The sequence below is a fragment of the Poecile atricapillus genome, chromosome 2 (assembly GCF_030490865.1).
Source record: "Poecile atricapillus isolate bPoeAtr1 chromosome 2, bPoeAtr1.hap1, whole genome shotgun sequence".
In the NCBI taxonomy this organism is placed as follows: Eukaryota; Metazoa; Chordata; class Aves; order Passeriformes; family Paridae; genus Poecile; species Poecile atricapillus.
Genome location: NC_081250.1, coordinates 92,831,639 through 92,857,562, shown reverse-complemented (window position 1 = coordinate 92,857,562; position 25,924 = coordinate 92,831,639). Strand labels below are relative to the sequence as shown.

Genomic DNA, 25,924 nt, shown 5'->3' with positions numbered 1-25,924 from the left:
GGACACAGCTGGAATGGCTCAAGGCCTGGGTGGCCACAGGCATTTTGTACACAAACTCCAGAATGTTAAATTGAAACAATGTAGGCCCATGTCTTCTTTGTACCTTTGACAGCTCTGGTCAGATACTAAGAGATAATGCCTTAAATTATATCCTTCATCAAGGCATTTTGAATCCATAATTGTCTAGGAGTATTTTATAACTAATCTGAAAATACTGTGGAAATAAAACCCAGTATCTTGTGTTCTGAGAAAACTATTAAATCCAATTTTTATTCACACTTAAAACAACAACAAAAAAGATTCACATGCTCTGTAAATCTACAAGGATGCAAAGAATCATAGCTGAACATAGCAATGGTTTAACATTTTATTGAACTGGTGTGCTTTATGTGCTGTTTTTAGTGAATCAGTGAAAAAAAAATTGTACCTTATGTCTTTATTTATTTATTCAACCTATAATCAAATTGCACTGTAGCAATTTCATTCAGTCTTTTAAGTCAGGAAACTAATTTCATAATTAAGTTTTCTGCAATAAACTATTTTACACCAAAGTAAGTACATACACAAAATATAATGTGAAAGTGGATTGATATTAACACTGAATGCAGTGCCATATAAAGACAGTTCTAAAGCAGTCTGCTTAGGTATTGTAAGTGATGCATGTTAGTATATCCAGCACTAATACAGCTCTGCAGGTTTTGGTATAAATATCTTTATATAGCATTGCAGTGTACTGTGCAAACATATTCCACAAGAAAAATGTATTTCCTGACAGCAAAACCAGCTGTGACAAACAGGTCAGTAAAAAAAAACCCATGCCATTAAAAGTTTCGTTCTTCAAACATGACCTTTGATCCTTCTTCTTTCAGAAATCTTGCACTTCCTCATGTCCAAGTCTTTAGAAAGAAATATGCCTAGCAAATATCAATGTATATTGAATTTCACTCAAAATAGCATTGCCAAATTTGCCCACAAATATTTCAAACCTGTTGATCCCAGAGCAGTAATGACACACAGACACAGAGCTGTCAATTACTTAAGAAGTTTTGGCACAGTGAGAGTAGGAACTGTAATTTCTTTAAAAATTGGCACATAGTTTGGATTCGGCTGGCTTGGACCTTGATCCAAAGTTTCAATGATAGTCTGCTTCATATCTCTGCTGGCATCGCCTCTCACTGTCAGCAAAGCTGCAATGTGGTCATCCCTGCCAAAGGAAAAGGGTAAAACTGGCATTAGGAGGCTTTGCACAAGTAAGATTTTGTCAAAACCAGCACTTAATTGGCAATCCTTTCACTCAGTTTCAGCAGGTCAGATCTCTACTCACTCAGAACTAGATTTTCCTCCTCAATATAAAGCAGTGTTTTGGCTGCTTTTAGGACTCTAAAACCTATTTTATCCTCCCAACACACAGAACTGAAGCATTTTAATTACTCCTCTGCAGTACTTAAGTAGTTGTTACTCCCAGTTCAGCTCACACACATTGTACATTAACATTATTTTCCAGAGGAAAGTGGTTACATTCTAAAATATTAAAAATATCAACATATTTTCACGCCGTTTTAAATTTCAAAATTTCCCAAAACCCAAGAAAATTATGATGTCATCTATAGATATACATCAAATCTGAGGGCAAAGAGAAATACCTGATATCTGGGTATTTACTGACTAAAGTTGAAACTTCCAGATAGAGCAGTGAAGGATCAGTCAGCTTGATAACCTCTGCAATGGCTTCAATGATGTCACAGAGTCCTTCAGTGTCCTCTCCAGAGCCCTGCAAAAGGAAACAAAAAATATGAAAAATGCCCCAAACCAATAGCAATACCCCTCAAATCTACAAATAATCCTTTAATATCTTGTCAGACAATGCCCTTGAATTTCCCAAAAGGCTGAATTTTCAGACGTTAATAAAGGTAAAATATTTGTGAATTGTCACCATAATCCTTTTCTCTCCATATTCTCCATTCAGAGACCTACTCTGAGAATATTGGTGAAGGAAGTAATGTCCTACAAACAATATGTTGTATTTATCCACATGATGATACATTCTTGTCTTTAACTTTGGGTAACTACGAGCATAAACATTACTAAAAACTGACATGAAAGCCAGATCTCCTCTGAAACATTTCTTCAAAAGTGGCCCTCTGTTAGATTCCTTCAAGCCATCTGGCCACCAAAGCAGCTTTCAGCAACGGATTGATTGAACTGTGTCTATTTAAACGCTGGACTATTTTAGTATTCTTAATTCAAAGTCATCTTGTCAAGGTCCTCTGGTTCTGCCAATCAGGTATGGTTTGTTTCCTTTATTCCACAATCTCTTCCATCAACTTCCCCATTTTTTCAGGCTTTATCTTTCTGTGCATTCTTTTTTGCATTTTGTAATCTGTTGGCCCTAGGAGCTTTCTTGAAGATCCCTGTTCCTTATGCAGTTAAAACTTCTAGGCCTGTCTTGTTCATTGATGTTTAAATACCTTTTTTAGCCTGTCTTTTCTATTTCTACTGGACTTTAAATGGGGCCAGCATACTTGTGTTATTGATCCAAATGAACACACTGCATGCTCCTTAGGTAATGAGTAACGGCATGTGTTTGATGCCAGATCAGCCATTCTTCTGGCCAGGAAAAGCAAAGACAGCTTTTTAATATATTTTTTTTAAAACTGCTTTTTTCCTTTCACTTACTACTATGAATTCAGGGTACCTATCTTTCTGAGGCCATTCAAATATTCAGCTGCAGAGAGCTGTATAAACACAAAGCAGAAGAAACTGGTGCTCAGGAATTTTAGCAGCTGGCCTGTGTGTTCAGAAACTCTGCCTGTGCCCTCAGCTGGCATCTTTGATATTCCCAAGTCACTCAACATCTTGGAGACATGGAGTTTTAGCTCTAGCCATTTTCCCCAAGCAATAAACATGTATGGTTATTGTAAATTACCAGGTTAACAACACTGCCCAAAGCAAATACTTACAGCTGCAAGCTTCTTAAACAAAAATCTGAACTGTTCTGCTTCTTTGATCATTCTTTCTGCACCCTCTTTTCTCTCTTCTGCATTCTTGAAAGATATACGTTTTAGCATGATTGCTCTGATGTATTCCACAACTACTCGCCGATGGGCCTCAAGAGTCATCGTCTGAAAGAAATGGAAAAGGTGGTGGATTATGCCAGTGATACCTGCAGATGTAGCCATTATTTTTAGGCTTTGAATAGTGTGTATTTGTACTTAAACACCAGTATACAATTTTTGCCAATACAGATTGAGTGGTTTTAGATTTTCACAGTGCTAACAGAAATGAAAATCTCTCCTTCCTTAACGATGAGCCAATCACAAGTTGCAAAAAATCCAAGATATCTTTAATAACTTCCATGAGTTTTTTGAGGAGCACCAAAGAACAATCACTTTCTCAGATCTTCCTTGACTGATTTGCTGATCTGCACTTGTCTTTTTATGGGAAATATCTACTGCTGCATCTGGTATTGGTACAAAAGTAATGCTGAGGTTTGGAAATAAAGAACAAAACTAAAACCCCCAAACCTTCACATGTTTATTTTTCAACAGGAATGTAAGCAAGAGTCCTTAAATCCCGCAAGTCCTCAGGTGTTTTTTCTTGCCCTTAGGCATGGTGGCAATGTTACTTACAATTAAGAAAAAGCTGGTGTAACAGGTAGTCACAAACTTTTTATCATGTTTTATTAGTAGTATGATCAAACTTAGTTTCAAGTTGTTCTTGAAACATGTTCTTCAGTCAAAAAGTGAAAAAAGGTTTCAGGAAAGAGAGAAAATGGGGAAAAAATAAAAAAAGGGAGAAACCAACAGATTGCAAACTACTGGAAGTCACAACCCTCATCCAGAGCATGGAAAATACCATTTCACATTCTGCTTTTAAGAGTCTGCAGAAATACCAGAGTTAGGTGGTTGCTCAGGGACAGCTTTTCTTGTGTTGGTGGAATTGATGCTACTTACACAAAGGAAAATGAACCTCACAGAACAGGCTGTGGGGGGCTGACATGTATGGCCCATCCCGCTGGAAAGGAACTGAGGAACAGCTCTACTTCAGCTAAGAACAATCCACAAGAGCCAACCGTGCTACGGTAGAGCATTCAATTTACACACGAGGAAAACAGCAAAGCAGAATGCCTTAGATTCAGATTTCCTCTGTTTCAGAACTGTGTCCTTCCCATTGGTATACAGTCTTCTTGGAGATAGCTTTTAAAAACAGTACTTTTAAAACAGGGTTATCCAAATCCCATGAAAAAATCCCATCACAAATCAGGGAAACAAAAGCATGGTCCAGCGTCTGCTTGGCATCTTTTATGAGAAATGCTTTGGTGCTGGGAGACAGTGGAAAAGCAGATATATGTTGATTGCCAAAGAATCAGCCTGTAAGCTTCTTCCCCACAAGGTGGCAATAAATGCTACACGATATGTGATTGCAGAGATTGGTATTAACACCTCAAAACTCATGCCAAGCACTCATACCTCACAGTAACAAACTAAATCTGGAAAAGAAAGCTGTTCCATGGATACAGACTAATTCTAGGATTGACCTAGCTTATTTTGTGCACTTTTTCTGGACTGAAAATACATATATTTACATAATAAGGCCTCTAAGATCTGCAAATACTGAAGGCTAAGAGGTCATCAGAGAAACTCTGAGCAGTTCCCTTTATCACATTGAGAATTAAGATAAGAAAGAATAAGCGTATGATTTGGAGACTATCTTTCAAGCCCTTCTAAGAGCTTCTTCAAAGACCTCACCTAAATACTGATCTCGTTAGTTTCTATTAAGTTCTTAAGTGTTTGACAATCATTTAATGCTGTCTTATTACATGAACCTGCCTTTAATCTTCCACATTATTGTACTTGTTTCTGTCAATAGAGAAATCCAGATATCCTTTGACAGACTGGAGGGTGAAAAAAATCTAACCTAGCACATTGACTGCTGTAAGAGCACTTTAAACATAGCTACACATTTGTTTACCCTTATGGCACCAAATTCACTATGCCTCATTGTATATATTAAAACTAGGAACTACCTGATGTGCATTTATAAAAAAAAACATGTCAGACCAGCAAAATTAGTTTTAGAAGACCTAATTTTATCTGACTACAAACTTCTAAGGAGAGGTAGAAAAGTACAAACTGGTAAAAGTATCTAGTAACATGCCAAGAAGTTTCCTGAACTAAATACTGCAACTTAGGTCTGTCTTTGATAATATTATATGCCTGTGAACAAAAAAAACCCAGTAGATTCAGACTTCTGCAGTATGATGATAAATATTTTTTCCTTTCCAGTAATGAATCAATTCCAATTTCTGCATTTCAGTTCTGAATTCCATATGGTGTTCAGAAATTCCAAATCAACATGATGCACAGAGTACATTAGCAAAATATCACTGAGTGTTTTCCACCTACCTTTTTGTAAGGCTTTTTAATTTTTGCAAAGTCGTTGAAATAATCCTCTACAGTGACACAGATAGTCCCCACTGCATTAGACCCCATCAGCCACTTTTTTGTCATCAGCTCATTCAGATGTGGCTGAGAAGGTAACAAACAAGAGATCAGATCAGGTTTTTGACAGTTTCATCAGATCAGTGCAGTTACTGAAAACTGGGTGATAATTTTAAGTGTTGTCAATTTCTAAACTATGCTTCCCCCACATCCTTCCTCATGTGAGCCACTCAAGGTATTTATATTTGTTCAAAATTTTATTACAAATCTAACAAGTCCCAGAGCACCTCTCTTCACCATTTACCGCTGTTTCTCTAACTGCCCTGTTTCCCTCCACACTACACCAAATTTCTTTGTAATAGTAATTTTTCCCCTGAGGGATTCTGTACAAGAAGCTAGATTTCTTAAACATGGAAATCTACCAGAAAGAAAGGGCCCACTGTTAGAATCAATTAAATATATTAATTACAGGTAAACTGTACCTGCAATGACAACTTAATATCAGCAGCAGTTTCACAAACAATTCTTACAACTCAACAAAAGACTAAGTACATCTGCTAGAAAATATTCATTGTATATAAAGTACCTGTCTCAAGTCGTCCCATGAAACCTAATACAGCAACCTTCCAGTCTCCCACATGCAAACTACACCAGTGAAGAACAATACTAATGTTTACTGACACTTTGCTAGCCCATGTATAAAAAACACGTTTTATATATTTAGCAATCAAAAGGCTTCACAACTACTTAATTCTGATTTTTTTTTCTTTCTAAATAATACTTCTGTGTTTTTTGAGGAAAAAAGTTCCAACCTCTAAATCCATGAAGACTTCATCTAGCAGGCTAGAGCAGCCTTCTTTAGCAATGATGTCTAAAGTTGCATCCATGTTTGCATGACTGATTGACAATGTGTCTTCCATGTCACTTTTCAAGTATTTTCTCTTCAGACTGATGATAGACTCTCTGTAACAAAAAAAAAAGGGCTTTCATCATCCATGAGATGCACAATTGCATGACTATTAAATTTTTGGAGTACAATCACAGAAGAAGCCTCCGCAGGCAGTTATTTTTGCAAGGGGAAACAATGCCTGCTGCTTTCTTTGTAAGCCATAATTTACTCTCCAGCATGATTTTGGAGTGGTCAGTGTAGACTACTTGTGTGTAGGTAGCAAATTGCTGATGATGTGTAGACGTGTGAATGGCAGCAGTTACGGATTAACAGGAAGTTGGATTGTTCATCACTGAAACACAAGCCAAGTTCTGATACTCTTCACAGAAAGTCTCCCTTTCCTTTTCTCCAGTTCAGTTCACCTTGATCACATTGCTTGAAGGTGATCTGTGAGAGATCCAATGTAAGAGAAGAAGGCCAGACCAAGAAAAACTAATTGAAATGACCTTTTCAGATTCTGGAAGCTGAAGATTAATTTTCCTTTGGCAATGAAATTCTTGAAATAACAAGTAGTTTTTCAGTGGTGAGGAGCAATGGCTTTGCTAGCCAAAGGCGAAAGCAATCACAATACCTGCCTCTTAAAACAGTGCCTTTAAACCTGTTACCTTTGTTTAGTCAGCTAAACTATCTTAACTGAAACCCTCTTTGTATACAGAAGAGAAGTTTCTGGGAAGAGGTAGTAGTACAACTGAAATATCCATAGCTATTTTTCCCACAATACTGCAAAAACATGCACACTTACTTGAAGGTTTGACAGTTGTTGATGACTGCAATCATGTACTGAACATAACACTGAGGATACTGACGATTTTTAAGATGATCTTCTTTATATAGTTGTGCTTCATCTTTGTACCTGTAACACATACAAGGAATGGCTTTAAACAGACACAAATCTGTAAGAACTCAAAACACCCATAGGACCAAATGCTCCATAAGGGTCCGTCAGGTATTTAGAAGTATTTTATAAAGAGTGTGTTTCTCATGTAATGTTTAGTCTTTCTGTTCTGGGCAGAATTCAGCCAAGGAGGTGTTTTCACTTGTCCTTTAGAGAAAAAGTTGTAGAACTTGAGATACAAAAGAAAGTAGAACTGACTCAAAAAATTAAGAGCCTTTTGTAGACAGAAACTGAAAGTGCCACTCACCAGCACAGAGGAACTTCTGCAGTGAAATTGGGGAAGGAAAAAAAAAGGAAGAAAAGGACAGGGAAAAAAAAGCTTGGTTGGCATGAATGTGGTAGGAAAAAACCAAAGCAATAAAGAAACATCCAAACAAAAACCCAAATACTGGAACTGTAGGAACAAAGAGAGACTGAGATAGGATAAAGCATTTGCATTTTAAACATTATGTTACCTGGTTAGAAATGAATTCATTTGCTGAAGACATAGAATGAGTACCTTTGTTTTCAAATCTTCATTTATCTGAGCAGCCACCTGAAGATTCTGCTCAAACATCTAAGACAAAAATAGTTTAATTATAAAGAGAGGCCTTTATCAGTGGTAACACAAAGACAGAACTCTTATCTTGGAGTCTTGGAGACTCACATTAACACCAGCTCTGCATATGCTTTTTTGTTGGCTTTGTTGTTTTTTTTTCAGACAAGCCCAATGACTAAACCAAAAGCTACTACTTCCTTAAGTGTAACATAGTACTGTCAACCATTAATGCATGCTGCAGTGTTCTCCTGATACTGAAAACAGTTGCATTTTTCCTTCAGCAAAACAGTACTTCATCTCTTTAACTCAGTAGACCTTTGGCTTTACAGTGTACTAAAGTTCTAGGGTCAGCTCCTGCAGTTATTAATGAATAACCCTACAACTCATTTCCTTTGCTTCTTCCATATATGAAAGTAGTGAGCTCACATTAGTGAAATAAAGGATCCTCTAAACTTCAGAAATACAAGCAAGTACAAGATCTAGGTGACTTATGCTTCAGAGAGGGGAAACTAGAAAGGAAGAATACAAAGTCAGGTGCAAACATGAGCTATTTCTATGCTAAGATGATTTTGAAAATTTCACTGCTACATGCATCTTAGCACTGCAGTCCTTCCCAGCACATCACTAGAGCCAATAATCAGCCACCAGTTTATTTGACATCACACATTTCTGAAAACGATTAGATGAAGTAAACCTTGGCACAAATACAAATGTGAAAGAATGTAGCAAAAATCCTGATATAAGGTAGAAAAAAACAAAGTGGAAAACAAATGCAGGAAGAAGAGATAATCTATTTTGCATTGAAGGTACCTAACACAATATTTGTAAAGAAAAATTGGAAAGTGAGCATAATAAGCTGACATTTTTTTGGTTGATAAAGATCACTTTCAAAACTTCCCACTACCAACAACAGGGTGGTGCAGGTTTGGGCATTTTTGTGGCCTTTTAAAAATATCTTAGAAACAGCCTTATCTTTTCTGGTTTTAATTTAGACAGGCATTCATGTCAGCTGAAGTAGTGTTCAAAACAGCAATAGTTTCAGCATTCAATAGAAGTTTTTTTTCTAGTATTAATGTGTTTGTATAATGAATAATTTATAGTAACAAATACATGCCTGACTACCTCAGCACCATATTAACAAACATGCCTAATTCAGCACTGTATTAACAAAAACTGTTCTATTAAGTCACAAACATCTCATCTGGTAGGCTTATACTACAGCTTTACATCAAGAGACCTAAGTAAAAGCAGCTCACTAAATACAGATATCAACTAAACAGGCTGGGAAAAATATGTTTCTAATCTACACATATAAAAGAACTAAGTTCTTAAACATTAAAATAAAAAAGATTGATACAAGCCTTCAAAGAAACAACCCCTCTAACTAACAGTTGTACAGGGAAAAATCCACTATACTTCAAAAGACATAGAAACAATTATACTGTAGGAAGTTTGGCTTCCCTCTCCATTCCCCAAATCCATGTATTGTTTCTGGAGATTTTCTGGAACAACCAAGTTGTCTTATACCTGAAAAACAATAGCTGGGAGTGTAGTCTGATAGTATCCATCTTGATCTGCTTCTGGTTCGGTTTCTTTTATCCAGTCTTTTTTATCTGTCTCCAGTGCTTTTCGCAGCCAGCCAATGATATTAGACTTCATTAAATAAAGCAACCAAGAGAAAGAAAAGATTAAATTTAACACCACAAAACCGCTTGTGACAGTATCTAGAGTAGCAGTCATTTCCATAATGAAGAGTGGCATAGTAAAAGATAATGCTGACCACTCTTGCCATTCCTACAGGATATAGGTAACAGACAAATTAAAATTTGCATTGACAAAAACAAAGGTTAGTACTGGAACACAAGAGGTGTAGTTTGAAGCTTAGGCACATTTTGGAAGGGGAGTGTTCCTAACACAAAGGGCAGGTCAGTTTGCCAGAATCAACATGTTTACTAATTTTGGATGAACTTTTTAAGGCTCAGGCTTTAGGTTTCAAACTGAATTTTCTGCAGCTAAAAAAATTAGGGTAATACTTAATGTAGGAAAAATAGCACATATCTGCCTGTACTTCCTTTTATACCTAGGTTTTAGGAAGCTGGTGCTCATTACTGCTGGGGACAAAACCCCAGGATTAGATTAAGTGGGGTGTGCTCCTTAGAACACAAGTGCTGCAGAGCACAGTGATAGATACAAAGGCTGGCTCCTCCCATCTGCCCAGCACTATGTACTGCACACAGACATTAAGAACAACTGGGTTTAGAAGAAGATTAAGCCGGTTTTCTGCGTGACACATACCCCAGACCTATTCACAAGAGTAAATACCAGCATGTTTGCTAAATATAATTGGATTACTTGATTTCTACCTCTTTTCTGCTTTGTTCACATTTGCTTAAAACCTGTAGTAATATAAATGTTCGTACCTCTTTCCAACATGTTACAGTATATTACTGTGCCAGACCATGCAAAATTACACATCACCAGTAGGCACAAACAGAAAGGTCATAAAAGTCCATATAGCACCCTCTTCAATTGTATGAAATGATGCTCCACCTTTCTTCTTCATGTGCATGGAATTGCTCCAATGAGATATGACTTGCATGACTTAATCTTTTAAGCCAGCAGCCCAGGGACTTTTTTCACCCTAAGATCAGCATTTATAAGGACTTTTTTTCAAGCTTACATGACTGGAAAAATAATGTGCTAAAAATTTGTTAAAATATATTAGCATTTTATTTCTCACGACAATTTTGTTGATGTAAACATCAGTATTCAAGTTGATAGTCCAAATTACTTGTACTTAGCCATACAGAACTAGTTATGTTGTGTTTAAAAACACTTTTTAGCAATATCAAAAGAAATAAGGTAAAAGTGAAACAAATAGCCAGTTTCAGTATTTTCTCCATTAAAAGAAAGATACAGCCAAAAATTAAAACCAGCAAAAAAGAAATCCACTCTGTTTAACAAAGTAGCAACTTTGCTTTATTTATATTCTATAAATAAAATAAAGCAACATTCTATACATAATATTTTTCAGCAGATAAGGAAAAAAAAAATATTCTAAAAAATCAATATAGGTGTATTTTTTCATGCTAGGTGAATTAATTAAAATTAATTCAAAGGCATTTCCTGAGTCAAGGCAAAAGTAGCTTGAAAAAACAAACCAATGTGCTTTTTGTCCTAAAGGTAAGTGCAGAAAAACAAAGTTGCATAAAAATCCTAATAAAACTAATGGGAAGCAGAGCCTCTTCTGATAACTTCCTTGAGTCATTACAAGACTGGTTCATATTAGTGTGATGAGTATAAAGTCCAAGTAGTTGCTGTTGCTGGAGCAACAATGTTTTAGTAGCTGACACATCCAAAGGAGCCCGAAAATTTCCCTCCTCTGCTTGGCAGAGCTCCTAAAGTTAGGAGGAGTAGGAATTAATTGAAAAATTTAAGAACAGCAAGTCCAAAGTTACAACTACCCAAATATCCACTCTTGGAGACAATTAGTGGATCTGACAATCACATAATGCTTGCTTTGCCATGACGTTGGCCAGTTTCTAGTGACTCTTAGGATAACAAAGAAGCAGTGCCTTTATATTTAAGATACACTTGAAATGGCATTCACAAAAGGAAATCATGCTCATGCAGTTAACAGGCATGAAAGGAAAAAGGCTGTTAAAAGAATCAAACTGGCAAACATGAACATCCTGATTACCTTGAAAAGATCACATCTGTATCAAATGTTGATGTAGTTACTATGGGGACCAAACAGCCTATAGTGTCTTTTTAAGTGCTAACTTACTAGCACCATGGATTTAGGCATATAAAGACTGGTATTCCTTCCTTTCTAATAAATTATTATTAATAGTCTGTAAGGCAAAACTACTCCTTGAAATGTCATGATTTACATATATAAAATCATCTGATTATGACTTTACAGAGAAACTTACACATAGGATATGAAAATTTTTATAAAAGTGATGGTGTTGGATTCATATTTGTCACAGTTTTCTTTGATGGAGGAGCAGCACTGAGGCACTAATTCAGCTATAAACTCATCTGAGTGTGGCTTACTACTCACAGTGAGTGTTGACATATACTTGCTGAGAAGCTGGTCTACCACATTTTGTGAAATCAGAACATCCAGAGAATTTACATCCACTTCAGGAGACAGTTCTGAATTTCCCATCATCTCTGCACTGAATAAAAAAAAAAAAAAAAAAAAAAAAAAAAAAAAAAAAAAGAACATTGCAGATTTATTAAAAAAAATGATATAAAAAGTTAAAAACTAAGAAATTATGCAACTTCTTCTGTATGTTCACTGTAAAGGGCAGTTTTCCAATACTTATACATTTCATAAAGTTTTTAATAGCAACTGGAACAATAAATGCATTTACAAGAAATGCGAATAAAACCATATGAATGAAAGAACAGAATGTAAAAGCTATAGCCCAGGATATAATAAAAAGTTTTACAGATATTTAAATATACGACCTTTCCATGCATTCCTTACTTTTTTGTACAAGAATTAATGATTACCTGAAACGAAATAAAAGCCAATTGGTTCAGCCTGTGGGCTCTTTGTAGGGGACTTTTTTATAGATCTTTCAAATTTCAGAGGTGATGACAGACAATTTATACATTTTGAATTTTAGAACAGTAAAGATCAGTGACAAGTATGAATTACTGTCCCCAGATCATCAAAAGAGCTTCTGTTTAAGTACTTGTATCACATCCACGTAAGAATTAAAATATATTAAAGGAAAAGCTACCTATGTTTCCTGTCTTGGTAAAGAATATAGATAATCTAAGAGGAAGAAGCATCTTACAAGACAAATCAAAGGTGCACCTTCATAAGTACTGTATAAGAGCAATTTCTTGCAAAAGAAAAGTTCTTGTTTTTATAGGATTTGAAAGAAATTAGAGCAAAATATTTTAACAAGTATTATATAAAATTAATACTTTACAGTGATATTTTGCATCTATGCAAGATCATAGAGAGAGTGGCTTGTGTAATCAAAAAATCCCCAAAGCTATGCCAAAGCACAACACAGCAAAAACTCTTAATATTTCATGCTCAAAAAAAATCAATAAGTCAAAACCCACACTCTTCAGAGAGTGCTTTATTAACAGCTGATGGAAATATATTCAATCATAATAACATAAATTGTTTCACATTCCATTTGTAGTGTGCTTTTCAGAAGCAAACCACAAATTCTGTATTTGCAAAGGCTACTATAAAAACAAATGGCAGCTTAAATCGCTAAACAAGTGTCCAGTTCTGCAAATTGAAGTTCTTCTCTGGGTACATGCAGGGAGTCAGCACATGTTGGTTCCACTTCCCGGAAAAAAGAAATCTCAAGGCACTGAAAAAAACCAGTATAGCTACCAACTTAAAATACCAAAATTCTTGTATTTGAAACTATAAAAGCTATTGTGACTGAACATTCTACACTAATAGCATCTTCCTGGCTTGTAAGAAAATAGATTGCAATTATTTTAAGTGGCTCGATCTACGCAGAAACCTGAATTCCATTCTGTTGCTGTTTACGGAAAGAACACAGGTAATAGCAGGACCTGCTCTAGGTTGATTTAGAGGAAATGTGAGAAGCTGTTTATGGCACTATGTCATGTTAGACAATATTTCTAGCCTCATTATACATCATCATCCCTGTTCACAAGGCCTCAGAGACATTAACTTTTCCTCAAAGCACATCACCCGATACCCCAAAACAAAGACCAAAAGCTTCTACCTCTGGCTCACAACACAAAAATTCTTCCTATACACAATTTCTTTTTCCCTGATTGTCACAATCAAAGTGCCTAAAGGAAAAGAAGTGACAGACAACCCTCTTCCAAGTGGCACAAGACTCCTAACTGCAAAAAGAAGTTTATAATAAAGTTGAAATTTCAAACATAATTGTATTATTTGGAAAGCAGCATTTTAGAAAGCTTCTGTTCTGCCCCCAATCCTGCTCTGTCTGGTAAAAAGAGATACTGGCTCCAGAGACTGCATCCAGCTATATGTACAGTATTATACCTTCTGCTCCTTAAAGTGAACATTGTTGGCACCGTCCATAGCAATCCTAGTGAACTCCTAGCAGTTCTGTCAACACTTAATCAGTATCTTATAAAATGATGCTATGAATATGATCATCAGGATCTTACAAGACTTATAACTTTCCAAAAACACAGATTAGATTCCTGGTCCTAACCCAGCACAGATTTAATAACAGCAGTATGTTTCCAAAACTCTCATTGACATAAACATAAAAGAGAAACCTACCTAGCACAGAGAACTCCCACTCCCAAATATTAATGGCTATTATTCCACATATAGCATCACTTTATTTCTGAGCTGTGAGTTGAGCATTATTCTAAAAACAGCTTCCATGTAGACATGCTCTGATAAAGAAATTCCCATGACTCTTTTATATACTTATTGTTGCAAAATACTGAAAAAAGTTGTGCATCACCTTAGCAATTCATCACATAGAAAAAAACCCTCAATGATTCTTTTCAGTCATTATTCTCTCAGTTGGTTTTGAAGTGTACCTGCAATACGCAAATACAATAGCAAATGATATTTTCCCTCTATTATACACAGTTCTCATGATGCTAGGTAGTCCATTCTCCTTCCTAGTTTATAATAAGCATACCCATATGGAGAATTGCTTATTGAATTGTTAAAAGATGTCCAGCAACTGTGATTTTATAAGCTCTGCAAATAACCCTGTTGAGAACTTTACTTTCCCACTCAGAAACCTGAGATGATTTCTTCTCCCACTATGCACTACCAACACATAATGGATAATTCTCATAGAATCACAGAAGATAGTTTGGGTTGGACCTTACAGACCACCTAGTTCCAACCTGCCTGCCACAGGCAGGGATGTCACCCCCTAGACCAGGTTGTTCAGGACCTCATCCAAGCTGGTCTTGAACACTTCCAGGGATGGGGCATCCACAACTTCTCTGGGCAACCTGTTCCAGTAATTATCATCCTATTTATAATACTGTATTGTAATATACAGGCATACAATTCCTGTACTGCCCTCTTGGGCTTTTTTTTAGAGAAGACAGAAAGTCAAAGCCTTAATTTTTTCCTTCAAGGTACTTCCTCTAATTTCCATCCCACTTGTTATGCAGATACACAGGGAGAAGAGCATTCTCAGATATCCTGTAGTTTGCCTAGTCCTCTCACTGTTTCCCCTTCTCTAGCCACCAGGTGTTATGAGCCACATGACTTGCTTCAGCAAGATTTGTTTGCTTTGTAAATAGAGGTAACACTGGCTATGGTCCCTCCCTTTGCCCTTCCAATGATGGAACACACAGATTTACAGCTTTAGCTCTGGATTGTCTAACTCAGTAACAATCTCCGCTGCCTTCTGGGAGAAGATAGAAGGGCAATTTTAAGACCAAGAATTGCCTTACTGGAACATATGCCCCAGGACACAAATGAAAAACCTGGGAGCAGGGTTTCTGCCAAGCTCATGGATGAGAAGGACTCGCATATCTCTGATTTTCATTCATGTAGAATTATTCTTCTGGCCTTCAAAAGAAGAAAAGGCCAATTAACTCAGCGGCTTATTATTAGTGGCTGCATCTCTTTTATACCCTGAATGGGTATCTAAGTGTGCACAAGTGGGTGCTCCAGATTCTTCCTTGCAGGAAAGAAATACCAGGAGCACTTTGCAGTGTAGAGTAAGTCACAGACTTTGCAGTCACTGAGTGCTGAACACAAACCTTAAAGCTGGTTATGAGAACTGTCCAAAACAGTATTCTCTCCTACCTATATGCTTTATGGTCCTATACTCTAAACCCACCAAGTGTCTAAACTTGTCGCATTAGTGATATTGAACAATTGAAGACATCAAAAGTACACACAGCACAGAACCTGGGTCAATGCCAGCTATTCAGAACAGGATTACAGTCATGAGCCACAGAAAGGCTAGCAGCACATTTTCCCAAACAAATCAGTTGCTCTAGTAACTACATACCAGCCAAAAACTAAACAGTTGCCATTTGATCTGTTTCTACCTGGAAGATGAAAAAAAAAAAGCAACAAACCATCCACAGTGTTTATATTATCCCAACAAATCAGAAAAGTCAAAAGAAATAAATGTAAGACTATCACAGAAAACAACCTGTAAGCAGAAATTCTTCTAAATAAACAAATCATCACACAGTTTTTGAGAGAAAACCTAAAGGAAGTTACCACATTCTTTCCATTTAACAGTAATGAGGCAACTGAAGCAGCCCCACCCCCTCTAGAATAGAACAATGGAAAGTTAATAATCATACAGATCTTCCGGGGCTGTGACCATAACAAACACTTTGTTTCACTCACGAGCTCTCAGTCTCCCATTCTTCCCAATACTTCACCAAACTGGTACACAAATACAAGGTGACTGTAGCTTCATGCATATCTTTAACTCCATTAAATTTTTAAGCAACTGAAAATTACATATTATAAAATGCACGTTTTTTAAGAAGTGATTTCCAGGAAGCAAAACATGTGATGAATAGTAAAGAATTTTCTATTTGATATTATCCCTTTTCTGTTTTATTTTTTTGTACGTTAATAGCCATGCAGATACTAACACAAACTGTTTTGCATGTTTCTTCTCACTCACTGCTAACAGAAAAGATAAGGGGGCCTTACCTAGTATACGTATTCAAAACCCAAGTCAGAAGGCTAACGATCTCATTTGCTTCCAAATCCTCTGCAGCAAGTTCTTGCATTCGGGTGGCCAAAGCTTGATGGTACATGTTTAGCAACCTGTTGAAAATGTCATAATGTGGGGGAAAGCATTGGTCCAGCAGGGTCTTGGCCACGAGCAGGTCATCAAGGACGTATTTGCGGATGATTTCGAGATGCCGCACAAGCCACATTTTGTCAGATTCTCTGGTGTCTGCCTGAGTGCCTTCAATCCGCGTGCTCACAGTTCTCTCCAAAATATTGAACATTTTTTCTTTCCACTTCTTTGGTCTGCCAGGAGGTATGAACCCAGTCTGTTTTTTCCTGTCTAACATGCGCCTGTCAATTTTCTCCTCCCTCTCAATTATCCTCACAACAGAGACAAGCAAGGTTGGATCTCGACGGACTGTAACAAGAGATCTTTGAACCACCATCCAAAGCTGCTTTGCCAATTCCTCAGACAGTTTCTGCATATCCCCAAAGTATGTGTGGATGAGGTTCATGTCATGTGTGTTTTTGCTGTCCATGCGATACTGCTCATACATCAGGTTGTCACGAGAACACTCCAAATCCATCAGTTTCCGGTGAGCCTGCAGAAGTTCCCCTCGCTCAATCAGGTCGTGGGTCTCCCTGACTATCTCTGGAACTGAAAAGAAGAAGGAAAATCTACATAGAGTACAACACTGCTATCAAAATACAAACAATTAATACAAGACAATGAAAGTACTAGGAAAAAAGCTGGAGAACGGCTGTAGGAATTTTTAAATATTTTGAAGAAAATTTATTTTGAAGTGTTCAAAAATTGTTAGTAAATATTATGTATCTTTATACATTATTAATTATAATGTCCATTTTGATCAGTGGCTAAACAAAGATCATAGTGCCAACACAATTTTCTCTCTCCCTCCTGATGCCAAAAAAGAGATACATGAATGCCGGAAAGTCTACTATGAAACAAACTGCAGTGCTGGCCTTAAACATTACATAAAAGACATTTAACTTGTCTGACTAAAAGTCACTCACTTTGTTGAATCTGAGGCTGCATAAACCCAACAAATGCCAAATTTTACGTCCTTCTTGAACAGTTTTTGCCTGCTAAAGGCACAAATGAAGGATAGGGATAATTACCTATGCTGCTAAAATATTAAGATTTTTTTTGTCTTTATTATTTTTCAGTATTTGAGGAACCCTACAGAAGCAGATTAGGATCCTGTGGGAGAACTGAAAAATCTCCTCAGAAAAATTTGCTGCTGCAAAAAAGACAGCTAGTGATAAAACTGTCAGCCCACAAAAACTTCTAATGATTGTGTGTAACTGTCTTTCAATCATGATAAAAACCACTTTGTTCATAAAATATTTGATCATCTCTGAGCAAAACAACTATACTGTTCAACAGCTCCAGAAGGAGATGCTTCATGCTAAAAACCTCTCAGAAAGCCTCAAAGGTTTATTGTCTCAGTTGCATTCATCTGTGTAAAACAAAACAACACCCCCAAAACAGCTCCACACTGGAACATGCATAATATTTAATTGCTAGACACTGCATGTAAACACTTCTCTTTTTTTTTTCAGTTACACACTGTAACTGATACTGTGGAGGTTAGGTACACACAGAGAGTAAATTAATCAACCTGGTATGGCTGGGAAGCAATTTTGCTTTATAGGTACTTTGTGTATTAGTATTAGAAGATAAAAGGAGAGAAAATACTGTCTAAATAAAATCAAATTAGTCTGATACCTATTACAGGGGTAAGATACTTAAAACTATTTATAATTAGAGAAGTCCTGGCAAAGAATTCACCATGATTCAAGATGGAATGCACTGTGAATTCCATCACAGCTACACAAAATGACACAGGTAATCACATTATCTTTACAGTATCCATTTTATTACATTAATCTTATTTCATTTTGCAAACCCTCACAGATATACAGTGGTGCAAAATGTTTTTGTCTCTTAAAATAATTGTCTACTATTTGTACCCAACAGGCTCACTGTAGGTGTCCAGCTCAGGTGGCAACACACCAGAACTTTACAAATACTTTTTCTGTATATGATGCTTCCATATTTCAGTCTTTTATACTAAACATATTATCCCAGCTACTGATTGCTTGCAAGAAACTTCTTTGTGAGTTGTGTGTGATGGCCAGACTAGAAGTTTCTACAGCACATTTTAGTCCTTATCTATATTAAATGGTTACCAGTTACTTCCCTGTATGTGATGTGTAGGTCATTCTTCCTTAATTCTTTGTTACCATTGAGGTTTAAAGCTCTCAGCATTACTTGACAACCTTTCACCTGTTAGTACCATAATAAAGTGTTTTCAGTATGTGATGGATTATATAAAGAACAGTAGATTACCTGAAAATATATTCTTAAGATTTTCTACAGCAGCTGCCAGTTGACTGTGTTGTACTACAGCATCCTTAACATCCTTGAGGTTTTCTATAGTGTTGATGCTCTGTCTCCAGTCCTTATTGACATCTATCAAAGACTGCTGAATGTCCTTCACATCATTCAGTGCATTGTGCAGTTGGCTTAAACCTGTTCGTACTCCATCTAACTGTGACTGTATTGCTGCCTTACAAACAAAAAGACAAAGAAAGAACCCATATTAATCTACGTAAGTTTTATATTTTCAACATTTCTCAATATTTAATTTTCATTTCAGTACCTAACATTTTCAGCAGAAAAAAGGAGAAAAGCAAATATTACAATTTACTAGAAGTGCACAAGCCTGTGTGTACAAAACATTGTGTGTGCCCACATACCATTTTTTTGATGTTCTGAAGCTGTATCCAGTTTTGAAAGACCTAGATCCAATTAGTCCACCCACAAACTAACATAGGAGCTTAGGGAGATGGATTGTAAACTTTATAAATCTATATTAAACCAGGATCAAAGGAATGAGACTTCTTTGCATTTCCTTCATAAAATAATTTCAAAGGGGGATATCAAAGAAAGTTGATATTTCATCAAAATGCTTGGTATGTACAGATTTTCAAAGCATTTTACTAAAGCAATTACAAATTTTTACTCACAACAGAAAATGTTCTAAAAAAGCCCAAATTTAATTCTAAAACATTCTTAAAAAAAACCCCAAAAGCTCCCGAAGGCAAAAAACAAACCCCTAAAGCAATTCAGTCAAAACAAACAACAAAACCCCAAATGTAACACAATTTTCACGCTGTGAAACATCAATGACCAGACCAACAATGCAACTACTAGATTATTTTGGCATAAAGACAGGTTATTGATATGGATGTCTTGTGACAAGTGACACTTCAAATAATGACTCTTCAAAGAGGTTGTTAGGCCTCTTGAATGAATGAATATCATTCAGGTGTCCAGACACCCTACAGAAAATGCATTATAGTGCACATCTGAGGAAAAGAAATCAGATCACATCCACAGCACATTTTCTAGATACGTCGTTTTAAAAAGACATGATGAAGGTAAAATCAGGGGAGTGGAAAATGCAACTAGAAATAACAGGCTTCAAAAGACAAGCAAGTCATCAGTGAAAACTCAACTGCGACAACTAGTAAAGAAAATGAGGCACTAATCGTTTTGTTAAGCTCAAAACACATTTTTTGCCAGACTTTTAAGGCCCAAAAGCTTGGACAGTTGTGGAACTTTTTGTCGGATACTAGAAGCCAAAGAGGAAATCCTGGTAACTGCAAACATTTACTGTGTTTTAAATGTACTGGAAAAGTCCCAGAGAATTGTAGTGATTTTTAAACTAAGATTATCTATGTACTTTCAAACTATAACATGCTGATTTTATTGATAAAAATGTATTTTCCTGGCAAACACAGCACAATTAAGCAGTAGTAAGGCATTTTTATACTGTTTCTATCTATAGAACTGCTGCACTAACACATTTTTCCTCTACAGGAACTGAGATAATTAGGATACTCAAACAGTCTTCTGCAGCTGACCATAAATTATTTTAAAAATCACATCTCACTAGACGTTCAATACTTCTGCTTTGATAATTTCTTCTGAGGCAGTTCTTCCAAGTATTACATATTCAAATTTTTGCCTACTTATCTTTTGCAGAAATTTTATAGTGTTGAACTAGGAACAGTCAGGGATTTCAGTGTCTTTCAGACACAAATGGACAAGGAAAATTCCAAAAACAGACATCCACCCGTGTTCAGTTGGTCTTCAAATAGTCAGCTGGGGCCAGGGGATGGGGTGATGGGGCAGGGAACAAAGCATGTCCCAGCCTATCCCAGCATTGTAGACTTTGCTTTGATCATCACTGTATTAAAGAAATGAAAAAAAACTAAGCCATCCTGGGAAAAGGGCTCAAAACTTTTCTTCTCACGTCTTTTCAAGTGACAGCTTTTAACATGAAGCCAGAATCCTGGCTTCATGGTCTCCCCATGGCTCAAATCCATGACTGCACAGCAGCTAAGAATCATAAGGTAGTGGATTCATTCAAGTTTGTTTTCTGAAACACCCACAACCTAGAAGCTTCCCTTTATACAGTGTTTCTTCACAAAGAAGTTCTTCCATTGATTAAGAACACAAACAAAAATGGCTGCCAATGATTATAATTTTACAGGCTCTGGAAGAGATTTCAAGCAGCTCTTCTACATTCTGGACTACAGAACTCAAAAGCACCAGTCTACAATGCTGTCTGGTGCTCTTCCACATATCCTTTCAGAGTTCTGGTACCAAACCCCAAAAATACTGCTTCACAGAGTGCCATCGGTCTCAAACACAAAACTGATGAGTTTGATATATTTCAAAGCAGTTTTTCCCCAAAGAATTTATGTTACATGGGGAAAAATGCAGTGAGGGATATAAGAAATGAACATGACTAAATATATGTGAGAGGATTTAGAGAGAATATTTAGATTCTCCTGAAGAAAACGATGACAAAGATGGCAGCATATCCAGTCAGAAAGAAGCACCTAAGATGTTCAAACTGAATGATTTTCCATGTGTCCATTCACTCAGATGAAGCAATAATCAATTCAGTCTGAGAAGTCAACAACTCCTCTGCCTGATGATCCTGATTGTCTGTCTCCCCATCTTCCACACACAGATACAGTTTAAGTCCACAGCAAGAGTACTTCCTACATCCTCTCTGTGTTCCCATCCATTAGAGTAATTCTCATGGGAAAATCAGCACTGCTATCTATGCATTGCATCACTAACCAGCCCCTTTTTCAGGAATGCATCCTGAGTGGATTAAGTGGTATTGAACTTCTTTTTGGACAGGTATTTCAGATCACCTACAGATGACTAAACTAACTTAAGGCACACAATAGGGAAAACAGCTATAAAATGGATTTAGGCATTTACTTACAAAGTTTAGTCATGACTGTCTATAGAACTAGTCAGGCAAATGACTGTGCTCATATATTATAAACAGATCACAGTAACTAAACAGCTGATCCGTTATTAATAGGCTCTATATGCTTCCTGACTTAAATCTGAAAAGCCCAGTCCAAGTTACCATAAAAATTTCTGTTTCTATGCTACAAAAATTCAACATGCAATTTTTTATATATAAATAGCACATTATATATAAATACCAAATTTTTTAACTGTGAAAGAAAACTGGTTTCCTTCTACTTCATACAGCCTCCTACAAAGGAGGAGCCATTAAACAGCTGTAAAATAAACCAAGTGGAATGTAAGATTAGATACAGTGTATACCAGCCATTTTGACCTGAGAAAATGTCTCCCAAAACACTTTTCTAAGATTCCACTCCATGTGCTTAATACAGTGTTCTAAAATGACTGTTGGCTAATACCAGTGAAGGCAGAAAACACAGAACTCAGTAAAATACAGACGGTAAACACAGGATGACCATACTCCTATTTCAGGCTAAGTCCTGTGTGTGAATGTGCACACACTCACACGTTCACATGCAAAAGAGGAGCAAAATCATGGGGTCACTTCCACAAGAGACAAGAATGTGATGTATTTTCCCTAAACCCATGTAAAAGTCAGAGGGGTAACTGACTGATCCTTTTTCAGATGCAATCATTTTTTTTTTAACAAGTTCAGTATTCAATCACTAAGACAAAGGTTTGTGGCTGACAGACTACACAGCAGGGTAGCTGTCCATGAATAAACTGCAGAAGGTACAGGATCTAAGAATACTTGACATGCTTGAATAAAACATTAGCAAGATGTACAACATTAGTTTGCATTACTTTCAGGACACAGATTTTCTGGTTTGGACACAAAGCAAAAACTGAAGTCCCTGGTTTAAAACTATCCAACTGCCTGAAATACAGATTCAAAAAAACCCAGAATTAAAAGAAAAGAAAGTACACTCAAGCTACACCACAGACACTCAGGTTTATCCAGCTTTGTACCTTGAGTCGAGCCTCTACTGAAGCCTTCTTACGAGCTTCCCTTCTGCGATACTGCTCCACTTTATCCAGCTGATCAGGACGCTGAAGCATTCCTGCTACTCTCTGAACAGCCGTTGCGACTGCTTCCCTATCCGTTTCCTCCATGGTTGATTAGGACCTCAGAATGCCTTCATTACTTAACAGGACTGAAAAGAAATAAAACATACCTTTTTTCATTTGATGGCTATGAGACCTTCCAAAGTTAACAACTGGAGAATTAATTTTGGCAATAAAAGCAGTGAAACTTGACAGAAGTATCATTAAACTGCATTCTGAAGAGATTCTACTGGAATTCTACAACAGCTTAATTTAAAGGCATTTAACTCAGTCTTATTTGTTTTCCTGAAATGTTTTTGGTTGCTGTTTTTGCTTTTACCTTGCTCTAAGTTTCAATTAAAAACAAAATCAAAACAAAACACCACCAAAAAAATCTACCACCATAAAACCAGCAAATCTTTATTAAGGGAAGAGATTCTGTTTAATCCCAACGTAGGCTGGCCTATCAAAAGGCTAATATGACAAGCATAGAAAGTCCAAGCAAAAGTCCTAACTCATCCTGAACCACAATTTGGTGGAGTTGAGAGAACCACAGTCTTCCTGCAACCAAATTTGCTACCAAAATTGGGAAGAAACATAGCAGTGGAAGCTCCAAACCCAGAGACTTAACTTCAGAGCACCTCCATTTAGGCTTCTGATGAATCATTTTTTTATTTCCTACTCTTGTTTTCAGCTCTTCTCACAGTATCAGTCCAGTCCATGAGGGATGTAGGGAAAAATTATTCACATATTTCATCTCAGACTCCCACAGAATTTCTAGTGAAGCCAAGACATGCAGGCAAACAAGTATGGGGAAAAGGTAACATCTGCTGTCCATCAAGGCAGACCTGTTCTCTCAAACTTCATTAACTACTAATAGAAAATAGGGAGGATCCCATCACCAGAGATGCAATACCATGGTGTCCACAGACCTCTGAGGAATGTATCTGGAGCTTCTTGTAGCTTCCAAATTATTTCCAATATTTTATGTCTTTAGTCTTGCAACCAAACAGAACATTTTAGGTTCTGCTGCCACAGCTAGAGATTATACTCTCTCATACTCATATTATTCCTTGAAATTAGATATCTATATTCAGAGCAGTCTACATTCATAAATCCAGCATAGCACTTAATCTCAGCAGAACAGCGATCTAAAGAACTATGCCAAGTGCACAGCACTGAAAGAACAAAAGCAAGAAAACTCATGGGACAAGAGAAAATTTGATAAATGAAGGAAATATCCCCCCCAAAAAAACCCCTAAGAAACAGCCATAGCAAAGAAAATTGCTCACCACCCCTCACAAGCAAACACTCCAGCCAACCTCTGAATAACCACTACCCTGGAAACAAACCCCCTATATTTTATTGCTAAGTATGATATACACTAGCGAATTTCCCTTTGGCCAGTTTGGGTCAGAGGTCTCCACCATGCCCTCTCAATCTCTGCCCATCTCCAGCCTAGTTAAGGGGAGTGGAGGGCAGATTAGGAAGAAGAGAAAGTCTTCACACTGTACAAACTCCCTGCAGCCATAGCCAAACACCGCAGTATGAGCAGCACTCTTTTTGCCACAAACACAAAACACAGACTGTACAGGCTATTATAAAGGAAGTTAATTACATCCCAGCTATCCCATACATGTTACATCCCATGATTCTGTAGTGCATAAGCGAAATTCCTAATTTTAGAACTTCTTATGGCTAAAAAATATTCCTGGCAAGGTTTGCCAGTGAGCCATTCTGTAAGAACCTAAGTCTATATCTCAAGTTCCATATCTCTAGTACCTTCAAGAATTACATGCATAAGTATGAACTTATTCCAGAGTTGTTTCTACAGTGTAAATTCCTTTACTTCTTTAATACTGTCCTGGTTAACTCAAACCATGTTTGATTTCTTACTCTTCATCTAAACATACATCTATTTCCATCACTTGTGTTTTAGAATGAATACTCCAGTTTTGTTTGGCTCAATCAATTTCCAAGCTATAAGGGCTCTACCTAAAATTAAAAAAAAAAAAAAAAAAAAAAAGACACTTTTAAATACGAATTTACTAGAGAAATGGTATTCAGCAGCAGAGCTTTATCCTTAATTACTGCCCTTATTAAAAACTCTTAATACGTCCCGCAGAATTACAACACCTTTAGCTCACACAGCCACTACCCAAGCACATCAAGCAGACCTCGTCAGCAGAATCAGAAGCCAGCACACCGTAACTAACACGTTGAGGCAGACAGGCTCTTGTAGAACCACCCAAAAGGAACAGTAAACTTTAGGAAGCCATGTCAACTTCATACAGAATCTGTGAACCAAAACTGCATACATCTCAGCGCAAAACAGAGGCAGAAGTGAACAAAACTACGTCCCTAGACGGCTCAGGAAGGTTCCAGCTGCAATCGCACCCCTATCCTCGGGACTAACGCTCCAGAGGCGAGCCATCGCGGGCGACAGGCTCCCAGGGGAGGCCCCTGCCCCTCTGCAGAGGAGCTCCTGGGCCACAGGAACGCAGCGAGCGCTCCAAACAGAGCTCGGGGGAAGCAGCGGCGGCAGCCCCGGCCAGCAGCCCCCGACTCGCCCGGCTCCTCCCTAGCAGAGGTGGTTCAGCTCGAATCATTCGCACCGACGCAGGTGCCCGTCCGTGCCGGGCAAAGGCCGGAGCCCTACTCGCGGGCACGCTGAGCTCCTTCGCCCTCCGCCGCGGCCCCGGGGCAGGACAAGCCCTCAGCACCCCCTTCGGCCCCGCCATCCCAAGAGCTCCCCGGATCGCCCCGGCCCATCCCGCCCCCCACCCCCTCCGCTTCCCACTGCCAGACCGGGGTCGCGACAGCCCGCGACAGGGGCCGGCCCGGCGGCGCTCACCGGCGGGGACAGGGCGGGGAGCGGCGGCAAGCGCAGCCGCCACTTACCGGGGCCGCGGCCGCCCCTGCTCGGGAAGGCGCTGACAGCCCCCGGTGCGCCGGCGCACGCCCGGCCGCGCACGCGCACCACACTGCCGGCAG

The 25,924-nt window shown here is 37.7% G+C and overlaps 1 protein-coding gene across 5 annotated transcripts; it reads right to left on the bottom strand.

Annotated features, from left to right (window-relative positions):
• Positions 1 to 242: 242 nt before the first annotated feature.
• Positions 243 to 25,924, bottom strand: EXOC3 (exocyst complex component 3). Of its 5 annotated transcripts, none has more exons than XM_058830471.1 (13): positions 25,832 to 25,924; positions 22,856 to 23,040; positions 18,872 to 19,091; positions 16,474 to 17,155; positions 11,890 to 12,007; positions 9,351 to 9,476; positions 7,741 to 7,841; positions 7,133 to 7,243; positions 6,254 to 6,404; positions 5,406 to 5,528; positions 2,961 to 3,122; positions 1,644 to 1,771; positions 243 to 1,204 (listed from the first exon to the last, which is right to left on the bottom strand). In XM_058830471.1, exons 2-13 carry the CDS (start codon positions 22,997 to 22,999, stop codon positions 1,033 to 1,035), a joined length of 2,238 nt encoding a protein of 745 aa, XP_058686454.1. In that variant the 5' UTR covers positions 23,000 to 23,040; positions 25,832 to 25,924; the 3' UTR covers positions 243 to 1,032. The 5 variants fall into 5 exon arrangements, with proteins under 5 accessions (XP_058686454.1, XP_058686455.1, XP_058686456.1 ...); XM_058830472.1 differs by having other exon boundaries at positions 25,785 to 25,896; XM_058830473.1 differs by lacking the exon at positions 25,832 to 25,924 and adding an exon at positions 24,844 to 24,862.